We start from the raw sequence: 20,158 nt of genomic DNA, 5'->3' as shown, positions 1-20,158 counted from the left end.
AAATCAAACGGTTATACAGTAAACATTATAGTTCAGAACTTGTACCTATTTACTTCACTGGTAATGAATGAAAAAAAAACATGTATGCATCTAAACACTATTTGTTATCTAACCCGACTCCGAAAGTTTTGTATATCGTTCGTCTTCTGTTTTACATGGAAAGATGTTAAAGGTAAGAAGAAATTTAGCTCATACATTTTGTAAAAACAGTTTCTTGTGATCTTTCGATATTAGTTGTGCATAGTTGACATATGCACTCTCAGGTCAAAGTCTGAGCAATTGCAGGTATCACAAGATGCAATAAAAATGCAATCTTTTTTAAAGGTGTACTGGTCTTTCGCACCTAACACGTTGTTCGGTTTTTTATTTGAAACATTTCACAGTTAAATTTCAATTATTTAGGTGCACGTCAATTTGTATATAAAATTAGTTAATACCAATCAATATCACGTGAACTTCAAAATATTTAATAGCACTTTTTCTCGTTTCTTTAATTGTACGTGAACGGTTTCGTAACATCAGTTTACTTTTAATCTTTTTTTCTGATTTGGTCGTTTAATTTACTCGGTAAAGTGGTCAGATGTTTTCAATCGATATGCCTTTGCTTTCACCTGTTTCGTTTACCATTTTATTAAGTTACATGAAGGCCAAATTCGGAACATGCCTCTTCAGTAGCGCCTTGTACAGTTTCTTCGGGACGACTTTTATTGGGACGATATGGGGCTGTTTGTGGTTGAACTTGTACTAGGCATATACGTGTTATATCTCTATTTTACTAATTCATTGCCAATATGCCAATATTAATAATTGATATACAAAACTTTCATTCATTTGAGAAAGCGTGGACAGTGTTTGGGATATGGAACTGAGTCCCAATTAAAATCCACGTGATATTCTCGTTGCGATGTTCCTTGATCGTACCATGCAAACATTTCACTGTTTAAATTCACCTCATCAGCGCGCGGCTTGACATAGTAAAATTCATCAGAGTCAGTGGTTATAAGTTGTTAATATACCTGTATATTGTGAAAACTTAAATATAAATTTTACATGTTGGCATTATCCAAACTTTACAATTACCGAAGGAACGTGTGTTTAAAGGAAGACGGAAAATATAATTTGTTGTGAGAATTTGGAGCCAAGGTCATTTGTGTCCAGATGAACATTTTGAAAAGGAAGGATCAAAGGATCACATGCGTTATTAACTGTAGCTTTATTGAAATTGGTAACTGTTTCCAGGGCCGACATTATGTTGTTTTATTTTTTTATATGTCAAATCTTGATAATCGTCTTTTCTTTTATGGCATACATATTTACAGTGAATTTTAGAGGAATTTCTTTCTTATACATACATTTATATCTTTACAATCACTTATTGTTAATTTAATTTGTACGTGCATGTATATTGTAATAAATCTGGAGTATGCGCTCTTGGTTATAGCGCCCCGTTTTAAGGAATTCTTAGAATTTTGTGATTGCTTGTTTGATTATTGGAGCTCGGTGCAATGGAAATATTCCGTAGCCCGAAATAATTAGCCATTAACTAGGAATAAACGTCACGGAGTAAAGTAATAGCGAGTTTCCATGATGCCATGGTTCACTAGTAGTGAATTCAGGTCAAAACCGAATGAATGTCCCTGTCATACCATATTCCCTATAAAAATCTAGTGGTGTACATTAGTGGTGTGACTTCATTGGCAGCATTTACGGTAGGAAACCGGTAAATTACACACAGGAATAAATAAGAACGGACTCGGTAGATACCGTTTATGTCGCCATGGTGGCAAATGTGATGCAGTTGTACTGGTGAAATGTGCCTGGAAACCATGGATTGACTAGCCTAAGGTGGAGTAGTTAAAGTGGTTCCCTGTGTTAGGTGATAGATGTATAGTTTCTACGGCGTGAATTGCTGGCGGTACGGAAATTTGATGAAGGGGAACGATGCATATGTGTGGTTGATGTATATTTTGCAAGTTGTGAGATTGTGGTCTTGCGTTGATTAGACTAATTATGAGGATGATATGAGGAAAATATGAAAAATTCTGATTTCCAGGAGTGCGAGCAGTTTACTACAGTCGCATTCTAGGTTTTCGTTGATATTCATGGCACTATGCTGACATTTGTCTATGTAGAATGAATTTATCAGACCAGTATGTACGTAGTCCATCTCTGTAAATGATGATTCATGTAATGTCAACTTAGTTACACATATGAAACATCGCTTCCCATAATATCATTACATAGACTACGCACATGTCAAAAGTATCAAATAGTACACAATTCAATGAATTAAATTATATAAAATACAGTCCACATGATAGCATTTTTCATGTATTTTAATTATTTATTAAACACCTAATTTTGTACACAGCATTTGACAAAGTATATATTTTATTTGTGAATGGATCTTGAGTACTTTTACACAATGATAATAATAGAACACTTACATACACACATTTACACACACACACACACACATATACACAAACACACAAGCACACACACACTCAACATTTTTAAATGCATAAGCATGAGATCATGATGTTGAGTAATGTACAAAATGCTAATATTGACACGTACACACACACACACACATATATATATATATATATATATATATATATATATATATATATATATATATATATATATATATATATATATATAATGTGTTCTTACGACATTAAAGTATTATGGAAATTTTTCTAACGGCCTCACGACGCAAATACTTATTAACTGAAAACCACTCATGCAAATTGCTGCTTAGCAACGTATGTTAACAACGTTACTGACATCACATAGCTTTTTCGGAGCGTTTTGACCTTTGGGATCAGCCTTGTTTTCTTTTGTAATATAAGTTATTATTGCGTTTAATTTTTGGCCCAAAAAAAGATGAAAAGCTACTAATACAAATTAACAATACTACTACTACTACTACTACTACTACTACTAATAATAATAATAATAATAAGAAGAAGAAGAAGAAGAAGAAGAAGAAGAAGACTATTTGCTGGATAAACTCTTAACTGTCTCTTATGTCACTTTTTGCGAATCTATCGAAACACGAGGTCAAAACGAAAGCAGGTATTTCTGCAAGATATTGGCTGATTTCAAGTTGTAGTGGTAGTGGCAGTGGCGTTTCGAGAGAGGCGAGAGCGTCACCTGAGAAGCAGTTTGCCTGTTTTATTCTGCAATTGATTTTATTTTGAAATATATCGCTGACGTCATGAACCTGTTTGGTATATATATTAGGCAGTTTGTTCACAATTGGTTTTATGCATCAGTGCTAATCATTCAGTATATCCATTCAAAGTGTTCATTATATCCATTCAAAGTGTTCATTATATCCAGTCAAAGTGTTCATTATATCCATTCAAAGTGTTCATTATATCCATTCAAAGTGTTCATTATACCCAGTCAAAGTGTTCATTATATCCAGTCAAAGACTTCATTATATCCAGTCGGTGTTCATTATATCCATTCAAAGTGTTCATTATATCCATTCAAAGTGTTCAATATATCCATTCAAAGTGTTCAATATATCAATTCAAAGTGTTCAATATATCCATTCAAAATGTTCATTATATCCATTCAAAGTGTTCATTATATCCATTCAAAGTGTGCATTATATCCATCCAAGGTGTTCATTATATCCATTCAAAGTGTTCAATATATCCATTCAAAGTGTTCAATATATCCATTCAAAGTGTTCAATATATCCATTCAAAGTGATCATTATATCCATTCAAAGTGTACATTATTTCCATTCAAAGTGTTCAATATATCCATTCAGTGAGTTCATTTAATCCATTCAAAGTGTTCAATATACCCATTCAAAGTGTTCAATATATCCATTCAAAGTGTTCATTATATCCATTCAAAGTGTTCATTATATACATTCAAAGTGTACATTATTTCCATTCAAAGTGTTCAATATATCCATTCAAAGTGTTCATTATATTCATGTTCTTGAGGGTTTCGATGCAAACTCTTTACAACAAAACGTTACTCGTTTTACAATTTTGATTATTACGTTTTCTCACAGATTGTTATAATGCCGTTTAATACTCTTGACAAAAGAAATAGAGCAAAACAAAACTTTTAATAAAGATCCGTTTTCAATTCTAGTGATCTATTATGGCCGAGACCCGGATAAAGAACACATTTCACTAATAATAAAATTAATTTTCTTGGCACGTTTCAGGTTTTCTCATGGATCGGGGATGGACTGAGGGATGGGGTTGGGGGCATTTTCAGCCCTGACTTGGCTATGTGCAGCCTGCATGGATTCACTTACATAACGATCTTCTCGTTTAACAGCTCTTCCCATCATACACTGTGATTAGTTATACACACAAAGTTCACAACTTTGGAATGCAGCACTGATGTTCTTTTCTATCCGATTTATCTGCCCATTTTCTTCAAGAATAAATTACTGTTCTGGTGGAATTTACACACTTCATGTTAAAGTTTACAATCTGATCACAAAACCGCTTCTACGTAATCATTGTCTTGGCTCTCTTGTATTGCCAATTTTGTTCTCCTAAGTAAACACCAATCTTTAATCTTCTTATAACTTTTCTTGCGCATCAGACAGGCAACGAATGCTACAATTAAAACTAAAATGGGGACCAGTATAACTGCGAGTAGATATTTGGTGTCCAAACCTCCGCCCGAAGACGAAACTGAAATGCTATCTGAAGGAGACTCAGGGATTTTGAAATCTGAAAATATACATTGCACAGTATAATTATTATGTATATACATGTATATATAGTCATTGATGAGGCAAACAATGCATGTTTTTCATAATGTTCTTTATACACCTGAGTCACAGGAAGACTTAAAATTTGTGTCCATAAACATTTTAGATTCATTAAATATTCCCTACTTAAAATGTATTAGACTTCGACGAAGTCCTCCTTCCAATAATTTTTCTACTTCTTCTTCTTTCAATAACGTGCAGGGTTCCTCTGGAACATATTCACACTTGGCGTGAACTATGTACATGGAGTAGGTGGTCCAAGTGCAGCTAAAAACAGGTTAAAACATCCCTGATATGGAGCTAAGCGATCCCTATAACAATCCCTGTTCTAAAAGCATCAGTGGAATTGGTGTTTACTAGGGAGGCTGGTAAGGAGTTCCGCGGGCGGATTCCTGATGCGTTGACTCTGGTGAAGGGGATGAGAAATCTGCATAAATATCTTCTAGTGTTAGGTCCTGTCTGTTGGAGATATGGTGCTGCTGGGAAGTCAACTAGCTGGTGTACAATCCGGTATACCATAACATCTTTAGCTTGTTGGAGTCGAGTTTGAAGCTCTTCCCGTCCCAAATGTTGGAGCATGGTGGAATTCTCTCCTAATTATCTTCCACTTCCCTCATGCAGTTTTCTAACAAATTCATCACGTGTTCATAATATTATTTTAAAATTTATTTTCAAAAACAGTTTTTATTGAAGAGAGTAAAAAGCTCTAGGAACATAAGGAAACGATTACCAAAAAGTTTACTAACGGAGTCCCTTTACAATTCTAGTAATTAGGTAGGATTAAAAGAATTTAGGTATTTTTTTCAACAGTAAATAAATACCTGGACAAACATTTGAGCAATTCGTCACCGCACATAAAGGGGCACATGGATCGCAGTTGCCCGTATGTAGGTCATAATATTCATCTTTCTGACACTCACCTAAAAACCAGAATAAAATTTGCAGTTACAAAGCCAATTTAGGTTAGGGTGCATGCTCTATACATCTCCTTCGAGTTTGACATTTATCATACTTCTACAACATTTAAAACAAAATCTTTCTTATACATGTCAATTCTGCTGCTGCCGTTTCTAATTTTGCAACAGTTGCTATTTCAGTTCCAGTTATATGGACCCCACCTATATACTATTTCGAGGGGCCCCGAGTGGCCGAGTGGTCTAAAGCGCTCTTCGTTACGGATCACTGCCATCTCACCTCTGTCTGCGGCGGTTCGAGTCTAAGATTCAGCCAATGTGGGTATGTGAGAAAGCTTGCCAGTAGCTTCTCGAGGGTCGGTGGTTCTTTCCGGGGTTTTCCCGGGTTCTTCCTCCACCATTAATACTGGCCGCCATGTATAGCCTATCTTGTGCTGAAAAATGGCGTTAAACCCCACAACAACAACAACAACAAGATATACTATTTCGATCACTACTACTATTACTACTGCAACTGCTGCTGCTAATACTACTACTGTTGCGCTTGCTACCAGCACACATTTTATTGCCAGTAGTTTACATCACTACGTTCACTTAACACACTACGCAGAAATCTTCAGAACATGTTCCTTGCTATGCGTTAAATATCGAGTCCGATGTATATGATATTAAATATAGTATTGTGTGTTCTTCAGTTGTAACCAGTCCATAAACTTAACCGCTCAGTGACTACTACGAAATGACTCTCTACATACACTACGTTCTTCCCAATTCATTCTCCGCACACATGCATGTAATTCATATTATCTTGTCCAAGAGACATACAAAAAAATGAATCTGATTTGCCTTATTTCTTCGTCTTTTATGTTGTTTTTGTTGTTGCTATTGTAGGGTTTAACGCCATTTTCAGCACAAGATAGACTATACATGGCGGCCAGTATAACTGGTGGAGGAAGGACCCTGGAAAACTCCGAGAAGAACCACCGACCGAGAAGCTACTGACAAGCTTTCTCACGTACCCACGTTAGCCGAGCCTAAGACTCGAACCCACGCAGACAGAGGTGAGATGGCAGTTCTTCGGCCCGGGCCCCGTAAAGTCGAACACTTTTTAATTTGTTTTTGTTAGAACAAGAACTAGGAGATCCCCGAGTGTTTCTTACCCCAGGGCCCGTGATCGCTCTCTACGGCCCTGTCAGTATACCACATGCCTACTCCATCACAAGGCTATTATATTGGAGTTACCTAAGTATTTACATTCCCACTCCGTCACGAAGATATTATACATGACTTATGTTGGTACATTTTATATCCACCCCATCACAAAGATATTACACAGAACTTGATAAGTACACCACGGACCCACTCCAATACAAAGACTTTTTAGTACACAACATATACAGTCCATCACAAAAATAGTATATTGGACTTCGTATCCATTCCAACACACACACACACACACACACACACACACACACACACACACACATATATATATATATATATATATATATATATATATATATATATATATATATATATATATATATATATATATATATATATATATATATATATATATATATATATATATATATATATTTATTTATTTATTATATGTTCATTTTTTTTCCCCGTTAACTTTAAATTGTCAGAATCGTTCAGTATTCCCCGATACTGAACGCGCGCGACAATACACATATAGCATTCACGTGAAAAAAGGAACTACTTTCTACTGTAAACAAACAATGACGCAGACACCAGCACTTTTGATTTGGAAACAAATCATATACACTCGCGTAAGAGGCTCTTTACGTTGTGGTCATTTAAATTTGTTTCTGAATGAACTAAAACATGTTTCGTGGACTGCAAAAAAAAAAAAAAAAACAGCTGTTTTGGCACATTCCGCGTTGATACAATGTTACGGATTTAGGTTAGCTACATTATATAAAAGACGGAAAATTATGTCCTTACAAATAGCATACAAGTGACAAGGAATATACTGTATTCTTTATCTGGTGATAAGAATGGCAAAATAAAATATACTTACAGTTTTACATCCTGAATTTCCTCAAAATGTTTTTCCTTAATTCTGCAAATCCGAATTACATGAGCCATTTCATAAGTTTTCAATCTGGATTACACATTTCGAAAGTGTGCTGTAATTTCGATAAGTGCAATTGCATCCTCCTTACTGCACTCAAAATAAAATACACATTAAATTCCATAGCGTCTTTTTGAAAATTGCAATTGAAAGACTTCATATTTTCCCACGTTATGATTTCAAACATTCAATGACAGAAACAGAAACACATTTGCAGACGTAAACACGCTTCTCCCGCGAGACTTCAATCCGATGTATTTCATGTATAATTTGCACAGATGAATCCAGTCCAAATCACAGACTTTCGTCGAATCGAAACAAAATACAAAAATATATTCACTCCAGATCAAATGGAAAAGTCATTGCAATGCGCATTCATTCACAATATGACTGCAAATTTCAGTTTTAACTTGACACGCCATTTTCTTTCGAAAGTTATGTCGAGCGTGCGACTAAGTTCAAATTTATCTGGGCGGAGCTATGTGCGCATTAATAATGATGTCATTTTGTAATGTCAAATCTGCGCTTGTGTATTTAGTTTGGAATACGGCATTCATTCATTTACGTTGTTTCTTGTAGTGTATTTTGTTTATATAATTAAACCTTAGGTAGAATAAAAAAAATGAGCATATAATAAAAAGGTTACTGCATTTGTATGGGAAAATATGAACTCGTTTTGTCGGAAGGATATACTGCACTCACACGTTCGTGCAGTATTCATTCCGAAAACTCGTTCCTATTTTCTCATACAAATGCAGTAACCTATAAATATTACATAGGACTTATATAAGTACAGCACATGTCCACTCCATCACATAGGATTTAATTAAGCAAGCAATATATACACTCCATGAAAACAAATCATATAGTCCTTAACGAAAGCATACCACATATCCACACAATCACAATGATATTATACAGGACTTGTGTAAGTACTTACGTCCATGTACCCCTTGCCAGTTCATTGCCAAACCTAATAATGTTAGCAGTGTCAACAGGTGTTGCGTTGGTAGAACCAGTTTTATTCCGAAAGACATTATTAGTGTTTGTCTGAAAGAGGAAACTCATTTTAAGAATTATAGAGAAAGTGATAAGCCAATGTGCATGAGCGAAATGAAGCTAAGATTTACAGGGTTGGAGAACGTGAACATGAGATTATGCAAGGAAATTTGACCAATAAATGTCAAACTATCATAAATAGAATTTATTACACTGTAGTTGTTTCTCAGGGTTATATATTTTTTACTACAACAGTTCTACAGTTCTTATTTATCGGTAGGATTAGTACTGATTTTGAACAAGTTCTTATGTTCCATATTTTAATATAGTTCCAACATTCATCAGTGGTTTATATTTTTAAGAAGAAATTAAATAAATGTATTTTCACAATAAACCACGGCACTTGAAACACTTCAGTGAACCTATCACATGTACCCTACTCTTCCTCACTTGATGTAGTCTTCTGTAACCGCATACAATATTTTGTCTTTTAAATTTTGTATCACTTTCAGTGATTATACATTTCAAAGAGTACAAGTAAAACAAGTAATGGCTATTCTGAAAACAATAACCATTGAATGTAAGAAACCAAAGGAAAGTTTGTCCTCTGGAGAGACAACAAAATCATTTTGATCATATGCTAAGAAGCCGCATTATGACATCATGTGTTTATATTTAATATTTGGAATCTCCCATTAGGAGCTAATCTTAGGATAGGGCTACGTCATTCATATAATTAGCATAATTAAAAGCTCTATTCTATAACGATGCAAAATAATCATCATTCAATGTTCTTAACTTTTTGATAATGTTCATTTTAACGATATATTTAAATTCCCGGAAATCATTTTGTTGTTACCTGGCCATTTGCTTTTTTGTTCTTTTGTGTTTTGGCTTTGTACTTTTGTACTTCTTTTCTGGATCTGTACAAGTTTTATTTCATTCTTCTTCAAATTACTAATTAGTTACTTCTTGGGGAGTTGCAACTTTTAAAACTGCCTTGTCGTGACAAATGTAGACATACTGCTGACAGCGCTGCAAACGTTTGTAACATACCTCGCACTGGAAGTTTAGATTCGTAATAAAATACACGCAAAAGGGCTCTTCTTTATTGCAACATGTTTTTATATAGTATATAGTAGTAGAAAAATTCTATTTGTAAATGCATTACCGAAATTTATTATGTCAATTTTGTTGGATAGATTCTGGCTCTGCAAGCATGCATCGCATTTTATTTATGTCTCGATAACGCGAGTTTGGAATACGATTGCACTGGTGTATACGGTAGTCTTGATTACCGATTCTACTACGTCATTCAATAAACATGCGTTGAAGCAATGGTCGTTCACTTAAAAAAAAAGTAAACCAGGTAATAACAAAAACCATTAATTGTACTGGTTTTAACAGTAACATAAATAATGGAAGGAAATTAGTTTGAGTAGGGCATTTTAGACGGCTAATTTAAAAACAAAATTATCAGGTCGTCTAGTAAGACAATTGTATTTATTTAGATATGTACTAGGTAGGAGGAAATATTTTACGACTGGAAGTTTTTGAAACTTCCCTTATTTTAAGTCTTCACAGATGCATAAATCGTTTCCATGTATTAATTATTCTTTTCTTTAAATTTATTTTCAGTTTTATTCATACTCGACCGAATGATCAATAATGGTTGATCGTTTGGATGGCTACGAGTGATTTTAATGGCGTGTGTTTGCAATTACACTGAATTATTGTTGCTAAATGATAATTATATAGGAGTAAAACAAATACCGCTGAAGTGAAATTGTAAAAAAAAAAAAGAAAAACAGGAGGATACGGTATGGCGATAATTTGTATATAGCATTGACAACATTTTATAATTTTCAATATTAGAATCTTTATAATTAGTATTGTAAGTTTCAAATATGAATTTATTTACCACAGATAATCGTCTTACCTAATAACCTTTCATACAAGTCTGGAAGATAGCTCTGCTTGTAGAGTGGTGAATCGTGTCAATATGGTCAGAGGGATTTCGATATTGATCCCCGATTGGTCGAACTATTATGTATGATCTAATACACTGTCTTCTTAAATATATGTCGTACATCTAACGGGTGGGGCGAAAATAAATAACTATATTGTTGACTATATATAGCAATTGATGGGAGAAACCCTCTTTCCCATATTAGGCAAACACTTGTCGTCTCCAAGAGTCCAAAAAATCGCTGACGAAATATGAACTCTATGCGCTCTTTCTACATTATTGATAGTAACAGATCCAAAATTGCCTAGAATTTGCATATTCTCTTCCTACATGCATATATTTCTTTCTCATGAAAATACTAGGCCTTTAATTGCAGTCAACATTCCTCCTGTGAACGGCGGTCGCTCAGTTTGTAGTGCATATGTCGCAAGTTCGATTCCTGCTCAAGCCAGTCTGAGTCGGCTGTCTCCATGTGTCGTTTGGGAAACTCCCATTCTCTCGGCATGATACATCAACAGAAAAACACACGCACAATTCAGATGATTGATTCCTGTATTTACATATATGAAGCATACATTTTCCGGCAATCACCGTTGGATATGAGATGCGCGTTCTACCCAAACAATTACCATACAATAATAATAATTCGACGTAATGTATTGATCTCTAAGTATTGGACACTTTCATACTATGGGACAGTGATGATTAATTTTTTTCTTCTATCTGAATTAAAGAATTAAAAATACAGGAAAAACATATTTCTCGTTTGCTTCCAGCTTCATCGTGATAGCCTTCTTTTAAAATGAGTCAGTGAAATCTGTACTGAAATTTTGGGTTCATAAATCACAAAATATATCTTTTCGGTGGTTGTCATAGAACTTATATGCTGAACGTTTCTAAATTAAATTGATACTTTATAGTTCGTTCGTGCTAAAGAGTGGACAAAGCTATGGTTTTGTTCTTTTCTCTCTCGTACAATTGTGATTGTCTAATCCATATAGCCTAATACGGGCTTATAAATTTGTCTTTCGCAGAGCTATTGATTGCTAACTTTTTCTTATCCATTTTGGTATATGAATCCAAATCATTCATGAAATTATGTCAACTGAATTTATCGCTCGTGGATTTTTGTTTGTTTGTTCATTCATTTAATACATCAGTAATTTATTTTCCAAGGTATGGACAATCATAACAGTAAAGACCTTGCCTTCATTTTTTCCCAAATCCAATCACATAAATGCAATTAGACACCTGGCAGCGTCTCAAATCCCCTTTTTGCACATCATATACATGCATTTCTGAACAGTTTGTGAGGACATGTATAGATGTATGAGAAGTGAGAGATATGATGTGCACAAAGGGGATTTTACAATTATGTATTCTATTATAGATGTATGGAACACGCGATATGTAAACAGGGGTGGGGGTGGGGGTGTTTAAAAGTATATATTTATAATGGCTTTCTTGGGATCCGCAGCAGGTGCAACAAACTTTGGATGACTCAGTGATTAAATGCTTTTCAGGTATCAGATCTGATTTCAATGTTGGTAACCATTATTTGGTAAATAGACTATCTCTGTCACGGCCAGAAATCTTATTTGAAAATATTCAAAGGAAATTGATTTTTGTAACAATAATCATGAGGTTTTAATGATAAAAATATTAGTAATTCTGTTTTCCAGGAGCAATAACAGTTTTAATGCAGTCGCCTTCTTGGTTTTCGATAATATTCACAACAAAATACTGATATTTTTCGATATATAATCCATTTTTCAGCAAACTATGTACGCAGTGGAACAAGTGTCCATCTCTGTAAATAGATTATGATGCAATGATTCGTGTAATGTCAAATTAATTACACATGTGGATCATTGCTTCTCGTATTACCAGTATACAGACTATGTACATGGAAAGTATCAAATATTTTAATAAATTATACTGTGTAGACAGACAGACAAGCAGATCGATAGATATATAGATAAATAGATAGAAACAGGACAGTGTCATATGGCTAGAACCGTGGTGTCCTAAAGCCCAATTCCATTCATGTAAACCAGAATAGGCATTACAAACCACACAACAAAAAACTTTTAATATTTTTTAATTATTCATTAATCAACTACATTTGCACACAGTACATGAAAACGCATACATTCCAGTTGTGATCCGAAACACACAAAATCAACAATTACAAATGCATTAGTATGAGATCATGGTGTTAAGTACTGTACCAAATGATGATAACGAGATTAGGAATATGTACAGATGTGACGGAATTTATTGAGATATGTGTAAGAAGTAATTCATACCGTGCTATATTATGACCTTTGTTTTACCATACAAGAACGTATGGGTATTTCGATGTGAATGCGTGACCGAAGAAATTTAATAGCCGTTATCTGATGATAGGCTGTGTGTAGTATGAGATGAGAACGCTAAGGAAAACGATTGTACCATCCTTGTGTTTTCTCAAGAAGCTTTTTAGGGGACAGAGAACTTCCGGTTCCATTGGGTCCCAAGTCTTCAAGAGTTGGAGACAGACTTGAGACTGTAGCCGAGACGGTCAAAGTCGACAGAAGTGTAATGATGGGGGAGAAAGTGGAGGAGGAGGAAGAGAAGGAGTCTAGAGAAAGTCGAGAAGAAAGAGGAGAAGGAATTGGGAGAAATAGAAGAGAGAACGGATACAACAGTTGAGTAGAAATACAAGGAGAGGTGGAAATCAATACCACACTTAATCAAGTGATACAAGAGGCTTATTAAAGGGTCGAGTGTAATTGGGAATTTTAGTCATTTGATTATTGAATTGTTATTAAATTGTTATTCAATGAATTTCAACTTCTTGTGTGTATTTAACTATCTAACCATCGGCATTGCTGGCTGGGGGCTCGGAGCTTTACGTCTATCTTTCACTAAATTTAAGTTCCAACAAAATAGAGCCTAGGTGGGACTTCTAAAATAGTTTAAATAAAATATTGGGAACACCCCACCTCAACCACAGATTTCGTCAAAGTAACTTCAAAACACACCTACGTATGAAATGAAAACGTATTATACAAAGTGGCCTATGTAAAAAAAAACAGCATTATAATTCCTGGGAACAGCTTTGTTTTCAGCTGTAATAAGCCATTTCTGGGTTACATTTTGGCGATAAAAGTTTAAGAGTTAATAATAATAATAATAATAGTAATAATAACAGTAATAATAATAATAATAGTTTGATGGCTTATCATTTATCATCTATATTTATTATATTACTTTCTTGTGAATCTATCGAAACGTGTGGAAAACGCAAATCTAGGCATTTCTACAAGAAATCGGTTGATTTCAGCTTGCACTGTCACGTCAGGAGAAGCAAGAGTTACACATGTTACATTCTTTAATTGATTTTATTTCAAATTATGTCGCTCATATCACGAACCTGTTTGGTATGTCAATTACGTTGTATGCGCATGTCTGGTGTGCACATGTAGAGCTTCTTCATTACACCCATGCAAATTATTCATTTCCTCAATTTCCTTTGAATCGAGCATTCTTTTCTAATTTCAGTAGAGTGGGTTCGGACCTAAGACTGAATATGGTGTAAATTATTTCACTGCAGTATATATATAAAAAAAACTTTGGTGAACAATTTGCATATAAACTGACGATCTGAAGTCATTCCATGACATTTCCAGCAATGTGGCAAAATTCGAGTTAAATCACGTCACAGAATGTCGTCATCCTTTTCTTGCGTACGTGTAAGCTCAATTGTTTTTCGACTTACCTTTATCACTGGATTATTCTTTGCTTCGCGACGACTAAACAAACAATCGGACTTTGGGCATTTCTATAAAAAAAAACAAAGATTTAGGACTCGGAGAAGATATTTAAAAAATGATAATAAATACCCGTTATTTTTTGTTATATTTTTTTGGTTCTTGCAGGACTTCAACTAGCCATTTATATTTTGTCTTCCCACTAAAGAATATTGAAGAAATTGTGTCAGTTACAAATATAAGAGAACAAGTAGAAACCGGGTCTTTTTTGCGTTCATAATTCTTTGTAATTCATGAATTTGCTTCAAAAATCTCTTACCTAATTAACCAAATTTCAATGAAATAAGTTCGTTCACAAATGTTAATCATATTTTACAAAACAATATTCAGTTGTGTCCTATTGTGACAAATTACCGCAGTTATTAAGGGCTTGTGCAAGTCCTCTGACAAAAAACCTTTTTATTTATTTGTTTAATTATTGAATGTTATTATTTCTTCTCGCCGGCTGCTATAATGCTAGACACTCTTGACGACAGAACTAGCATAAAAAAGAGACAAACCTATCTTTAAAAGTAGATCCGTTTTAAATTCTAGCTATCGGGTATGACTGCGACCAGGATAAAGAATAGAATTCGCTAATAGAAATAATGTTACGGTCTTCTAATACTATCCGGTCGTTATCGTACAAACGAGAACTCTATACTGTTGTTGCAACATAGTCCGAATAATTTGATTCTTCAGTACCACGTATGACCATTATATCGAGTCAAATTTTTAGATTTGCTGTTTTATATCGTTATATGAAAACAAATATTTTCTTTTCTAGAGGGATACAATTAAGTCACTGAGTACAAAGTGACGTTATATGGATATCATAACGCAGCTCTTACATAACGACTGACTTTATATGGATATCATAACGCAGCTCTTACATAACGACTGACGTTATATGGATATCATAACGCAGCTCTTACATAACGACTGTTGCAATGTGAATATAGAATAAATGCGCACCGTTTGAAAAATGTCATTATTATCTTACCACTTTTCTGGTTTTGTCATGGATCGACTATATATATATATATATATATATATATATATATATATATATATATATATATATATATATATATATATATAGAGAGAGAGAGAGAGAGAGAGAGAGAGAGAGAGAGAGAGAGAGAGAGATAATGTTGTGCCCAGACTAAACTATGTAGAGCCTGTAATGGAAATACTTCCACAACAATTTTCTCTCTCTCATTTATCACATCCTGTCATGGTACAGCGTGGTAGTTTATACATTACTGAAGGTAATCAATCGCTGACAGATCACTTGATTGGAATGAAGCAATAATACATTTTTCATGCGATTATCAGATTTATGTGCCCAATGTCTTCAGAAATAAAGTAATGTTCTGGTGGATTTTATGCACTTCAGCTATTATAGTCTGATCACAATTCTCATATTTCTGTGCCTTCATGTATTGAAACCGTTTGTGGGTCATTATCGTTTTTGCTCTCTTGTATTGACAGTTTGGTTCTCTTACGTATAAACCAATATTTCAATTTTTTATAGTATTTTTTGCGGACCAGAAAGACAGAGAAAGCAAAAATTGCAACTAAAATTAGGAACACTGTGACTACGGGCAAATAAATGGTGGCCCCGCTTCTGCCTGAAGATGAAACTGGATCCGGAACTGTAGGAATACCGAGGAGTTTGAAACCTGAAAAGATACATTGCACATGATAATCTGTGATCTTTGATTTTATATGTATTTTCTAACAAAGGAAGGGTTCAATATATATTCTTCAACATGTCCTTTATAAAGCTATGTCACAAAATGGCGACACTTGTATCGATAAAGATATTGGATATACTGATTCTTTTTATACAAATTCAACATGTATCCCTTCTATTTTTAAAATTTTCTTCAATAGCAGCAATTATTGAAGAGACAATAAAGGAACATAAGAAAATGATTGCCAAACGTTTGAGGACAATGGGACAAGGGGACATTCTGCAAGTCTATTAACTAGGTAGGAAAGAAAGAATTTAGAAATACATATATAAAGAACAAATAAATACCTGGACAAATTTGTGTGCAATTCGTCTTAGAACATAAAGGGGCACATGGATCACAATTGCCTGTATGTGGATCAAAGTATGTATCTTTCGGACACTCAGCTGAAAATCAGATGAAATTTAAACAGTTTGGCCAACATATGTCAGCACGCGTGATGCATACAGATATATCTTTCCTGATATGTTCCTATTTCTGCTCGATAAAAGAAACCAAAACTTGTTCCAGACGAACCACTCTCACTTCTACTGCTGTTTCTAATCCAGCAGCAGTAACTATTTAATTTCAGTCTCCAACACCAACGCCTATATATTTTTCAGTTACTACTACTATTACTACTACTACCGATGCCACTACAAATTTTAGTGTTAGTAGTTTGCATCATAAAGTTCACTTAAACATATTACGAACAAATCTTTAACACACACTTCTTATCAAGTCGAATGAGTCTTAATATATCAGGAGAAGGTTTAGAATTGTGTGATGCTCATTTGTTAACAGTTCGTGCATTTTGAAACCTCTCTTTGCTAATACAATATGCATATTTCCAAAAACTGTTTGCTATATGCATTTTAATTCATGCGTCTCAGTTTTTTGCAAGAGACATTGTAAAGGATAAATGTAAAAGTATTTCAAAGACTCCATCAAAGGATATTATTATATAGGACTTTTATAAGTACTTACGTGCAAGTACGTCTTGCCAGTTCATTGTCAAACCCAATAATGTAGAAGTGTTAACAGGTGTTGTGTTGGTAGTTTTTTTTTTTCTTCCAAGGAAAGATATTCTTAGTTTTCTCTGAAAGTAAAAACATTTTAAGGATGAAAGATCAAAAAGGATGCATGTGTGCACGTTTGAAACGATCCTATGATTTACAATGTTAGAGGACATGAATGGGATAGTATGCATACAAATATATGTTATTGAGTTTTAATTTGGCAATATTGTACCAAAGCACAAGCTGGTGGATGCATGTAATTATTTAAAAATAATCAGAACAATAAATTTCAGACTGTCATAACTAGATTTAATTAGAATGCATTTGGTTGTCATCGTTATATATTCTCACTAAAGTTCTAAAGCTCTTATGGTGTGGGATGGGGGCAGTAATAAAAGATTTGAACAAGTTTCTTTTCTTCATTAATTTATTAAAACAGTTATCAGTGGTTAATATTTTAACCCAATAAAGTAAACGTACCTTTACATTAAACCAATGTACTTAAAATACTTCAGTGAACCTTCCACATATGTCTTAATCACACAGTTTGGAGTCCTCTTCAATGGATGTAGCCTTCTGTAACCACGTGCAATGTTTTTTCCTCAATCAGTTTCAGTCATTCTGCATTTCAAAGAGTATAAACAAAACAAATAACAACTAAATGTAAGAAAAGAAAGGAATGTTTGTCCCCTGGAGAGTTAAACAAGATGAATCTATTTTGATCATGTACAAAAATTATGAAAATTCACCAGTCTCTAAGAAGCCGCAGTATAATATGACGAATCTATCCTTAAAATTGGGAATCTCCAAAAGAAAGCTATTTTGAGGTAGGATTACATCAGACTCTATCCTTAAAATCGGGAATCTCCTAAATAAAGCTATTTTGGGGTAGGATTACATCAGAATCTATCCTTAAAATTGGGAATCTCCAAAAGAAAGCTATTTTTGGGGTAGGATTACATCTATCCTTAAAATTGGGAATCTCCTAGCTAAGCTATTTTTGGGTAGGATTAAATCAGACATACAATCATCATTAAAAGTACTGTCATCATACTGTAAGGGAACAATATAATCACCCATTCTATGTTCTTAACTTGCTGATAATGCTTCTTTTAATATTTTTGAATTCCCGGAATTAGGTTGATTGTTACCAGGCCATTATGATAATAAAACGTAAGAATCTTTTAGTGGTATTTTTCTATATCACTACAGGAAAACTATGCAAGTTTTATTTAATTCTTTTTCAAAGTGTTGTTTAGTTTTACTTGTTGGGGAGATGGAGGTTTTAAACCTCAGTGATGTCCTGACAACTGCATGCGTGCTATTGACAAAGTTGTGATCGTGCTCAATGGTCCCACAGTATAACTGGAACAGTTTAGATTTGCTATAAATAGATGCAAAGTGGATCTGTCTCTTATTAAGTATGCATTGATATAGTATTTTTCAAAGAAGAAAGAATCTACTTATAAGTGCGTTACACAATTTGATTAATTCATTTGGTTGGATAGATTCTGCCTCTGCCATCATGTATTGTATTTTACTGTATGTTAAATCTGGACAATGTTAACAATGAGTACCATTGATCAGGTGTATACGGTAGTCTAGAGTCCTTGAACAACGTTTATTACGCCAGTTGTTAAACGTTACTCTATTCATACAAGCGTTCAAACACTGAAATCTGAATCCAAAACAAAAGAAAAAGAAAACATAAAAAAACAACATTTAATTGAATTTGCTTTATATATAATATGCATAACGAAAGGAAAAGAGTTTAAGTTGGATATATTAGACTGCTAAGGCCAGTGATGTTAGTGTTAAATGAAGGGGGGAAAAAAAAGATGTTTTGGGGTTGAATAGTAAAGTTTTCGTATTTAGTTGAGATAAGAACAAGGTCTTAGGAAATAGTTTACAACTGGTAGTTTTTAAACTTGCACTATTATAAAGACGCAAAGATACATCGATATTCGTTATCGTTTACTTATTTAGTTATATATTTGTTCTCTTCGGTTTATTGATACTGGACCTAATGTTCAATAACAACGGTTCATCCGATAGGTAGCTGATATCGCTAATTATTTGTGCATGTCCTTAATTCGACCTAATTATTCTTGATAATTGAATAAGAGAAAAAATTGTTGAAAGAGATATTGTAAAAATATTGAGTATGTTGAAAATATTTTGCATACTATTTACATCATTTTAAAAGTTTGACGAATCTGCAGCACAGCAACACAGCGTTTAATATGATATATAGTAGTGTCAGTTTCAAATACGGATTTTTTTATTTTTAAAAACAACACTTTCTTACCTAATATACTTTCATAAAAGTCTGGGAGGCAGCTGTACAAGTAGAATAAATCATATCATATCAGTCGAAAGGATTTCGATATTGGTCAACGATTGGGAAAGCAAAGGCATCTAATCTGTGATCTTCTCTCCTTCAAGACGTGTCTGGTAATCTAGATGGATGGAGCCTGAGTTTTTATTGGCGCCATTTTGGACCTATATGAAGTAAGTAATGGGTTAAACCCCTGTTTCCTATTTTAAGAAACATGAGGTCATCTCGATTGATTCCCGAAAACGCAGCAGTTCTAGTCGAGTTGTCAATCATGTCAATTCAGTCTCAGGGATTTCAGTATTGATGAGCAACAACATATCAGTGGTATCTTCTTCCTCCAGTACGAGTCAGACAATATAGATAGTTGGGGCGGGAAATTATACTGCTGTCATTGTGTACCTAAATAATGGGGAAAAACCCTCATTCTTTTAAAGAAAAATGAGGTTGGTTCTGATCAATTATCAATAGCGACAGGTCCAACATTGCATAGACTCTCTGTCTGTCTGTCTGTCTGTTTCTC

At 34.1% G+C, this 20,158-nt stretch overlaps 2 protein-coding genes and 1 long non-coding RNA gene across 4 annotated transcripts; 1 reads left to right on the top strand and 2 right to left on the bottom strand.

The window, feature by feature from the left end:
- The first annotated feature begins 50 nt into the window (after window positions 1-50).
- LOC149782734 (uncharacterized) lies at window positions 51-4,863 on the top strand. Its single transcript, XR_016414443.1, has 2 exons — window positions 51-172; window positions 4,205-4,863. It is a non-coding gene; the product is annotated as an uncharacterized LOC149782734 (long non-coding RNA).
- LOC149782733 (uncharacterized) lies at window positions 2,678-10,881 on the bottom strand. 2 transcript variants are annotated; one of them, XM_089934229.1, is made up of 4 exons: window positions 10,719-10,881; window positions 8,721-8,830; window positions 5,587-5,685; window positions 2,678-4,724 (listed from the first exon to the last, which is right to left on the bottom strand). In XM_089934229.1, exons 2-4 carry the CDS (start codon window positions 8,815-8,817, stop codon window positions 4,483-4,485), a joined length of 438 nt encoding a protein of 145 aa, XP_089790355.1. In that variant the 5' UTR covers window positions 8,818-8,830; window positions 10,719-10,881; the 3' UTR covers window positions 2,678-4,482. The 2 variants fall into 2 exon arrangements, with proteins under 2 accessions (XP_089790355.1, XP_089790357.1); XM_089934231.1 differs by lacking the exon at window positions 10,719-10,881 and having other exon boundaries at window positions 8,721-9,149.
- A 5,083-nt stretch (window positions 10,882-15,964) lies between these two features.
- LOC149782732 (uncharacterized) lies at window positions 15,965-18,868 on the bottom strand. The gene is made up of 4 exons (XM_089935172.1): window positions 17,781-18,868; window positions 17,269-17,380; window positions 16,590-16,688; window positions 15,965-16,227 (listed from the first exon to the last, which is right to left on the bottom strand). The coding sequence occupies exons 2-4, from the start codon at window positions 17,291-17,293 to the stop codon at window positions 15,965-15,967; spliced, it is 387 nt and encodes a 128-aa protein (XP_089791298.1). The 5' UTR covers window positions 17,294-17,380; window positions 17,781-18,868.
- Window positions 18,869-20,158: the final 1,290 nt, after the last annotated feature.

Source organism: Sinohyriopsis cumingii, chromosome 15 (assembly GCF_028554795.1).
Source record: "Sinohyriopsis cumingii isolate HCF-2022 chromosome 15, ASM2855479v2, whole genome shotgun sequence".
Taxonomy (NCBI): Eukaryota; Metazoa; Mollusca; class Bivalvia; order Unionida; family Unionidae; genus Sinohyriopsis; species Sinohyriopsis cumingii.
The sequence above is the reverse complement of the archived record's forward strand: the minus strand, read 5'-3'. Positions and strand labels throughout refer to the sequence as shown.

Excerpts from the sequence above, each read along its gene's own strand:
- LOC149782733 (XM_089934229.1), bottom strand. The coding sequence starts at position 8,817 with ATGTCTTTCGGAATAAAACTGGTTCTACCAACGCAACACCTGTTGACA. Across the intron at positions 5,686-8,720 it reads CTGGCAAGGGGTACATGGAC|GTGAGTGTCAGAAAGATGAA; the intron begins GTAAGTACTTAC and ends TCTGGTTTTTAG. Across the intron at positions 4,725-5,586 it reads TTGCTCAAATGTTTGTCCAG|ATTTCAAAATCCCTGAGTCT; the intron begins GTATTTATTTAC and ends GTATATTTTCAG.
- LOC149782732 (XM_089935172.1), bottom strand. The coding sequence starts at position 17,293 with ATGAACTGGCAAGACGTACTTGCAC. Across the intron at positions 16,689-17,268 it reads CTGGCAAGACGTACTTGCAC|CTGAGTGTCCGAAAGATACA; the intron begins GTAAGTACTTAT and ends TCTGATTTTCAG. Across the intron at positions 16,228-16,589 it reads TTGCACACAAATTTGTCCAG|GTTTCAAACTCCTCGGTATT; the intron begins GTATTTATTTGT and ends GTATCTTTTCAG.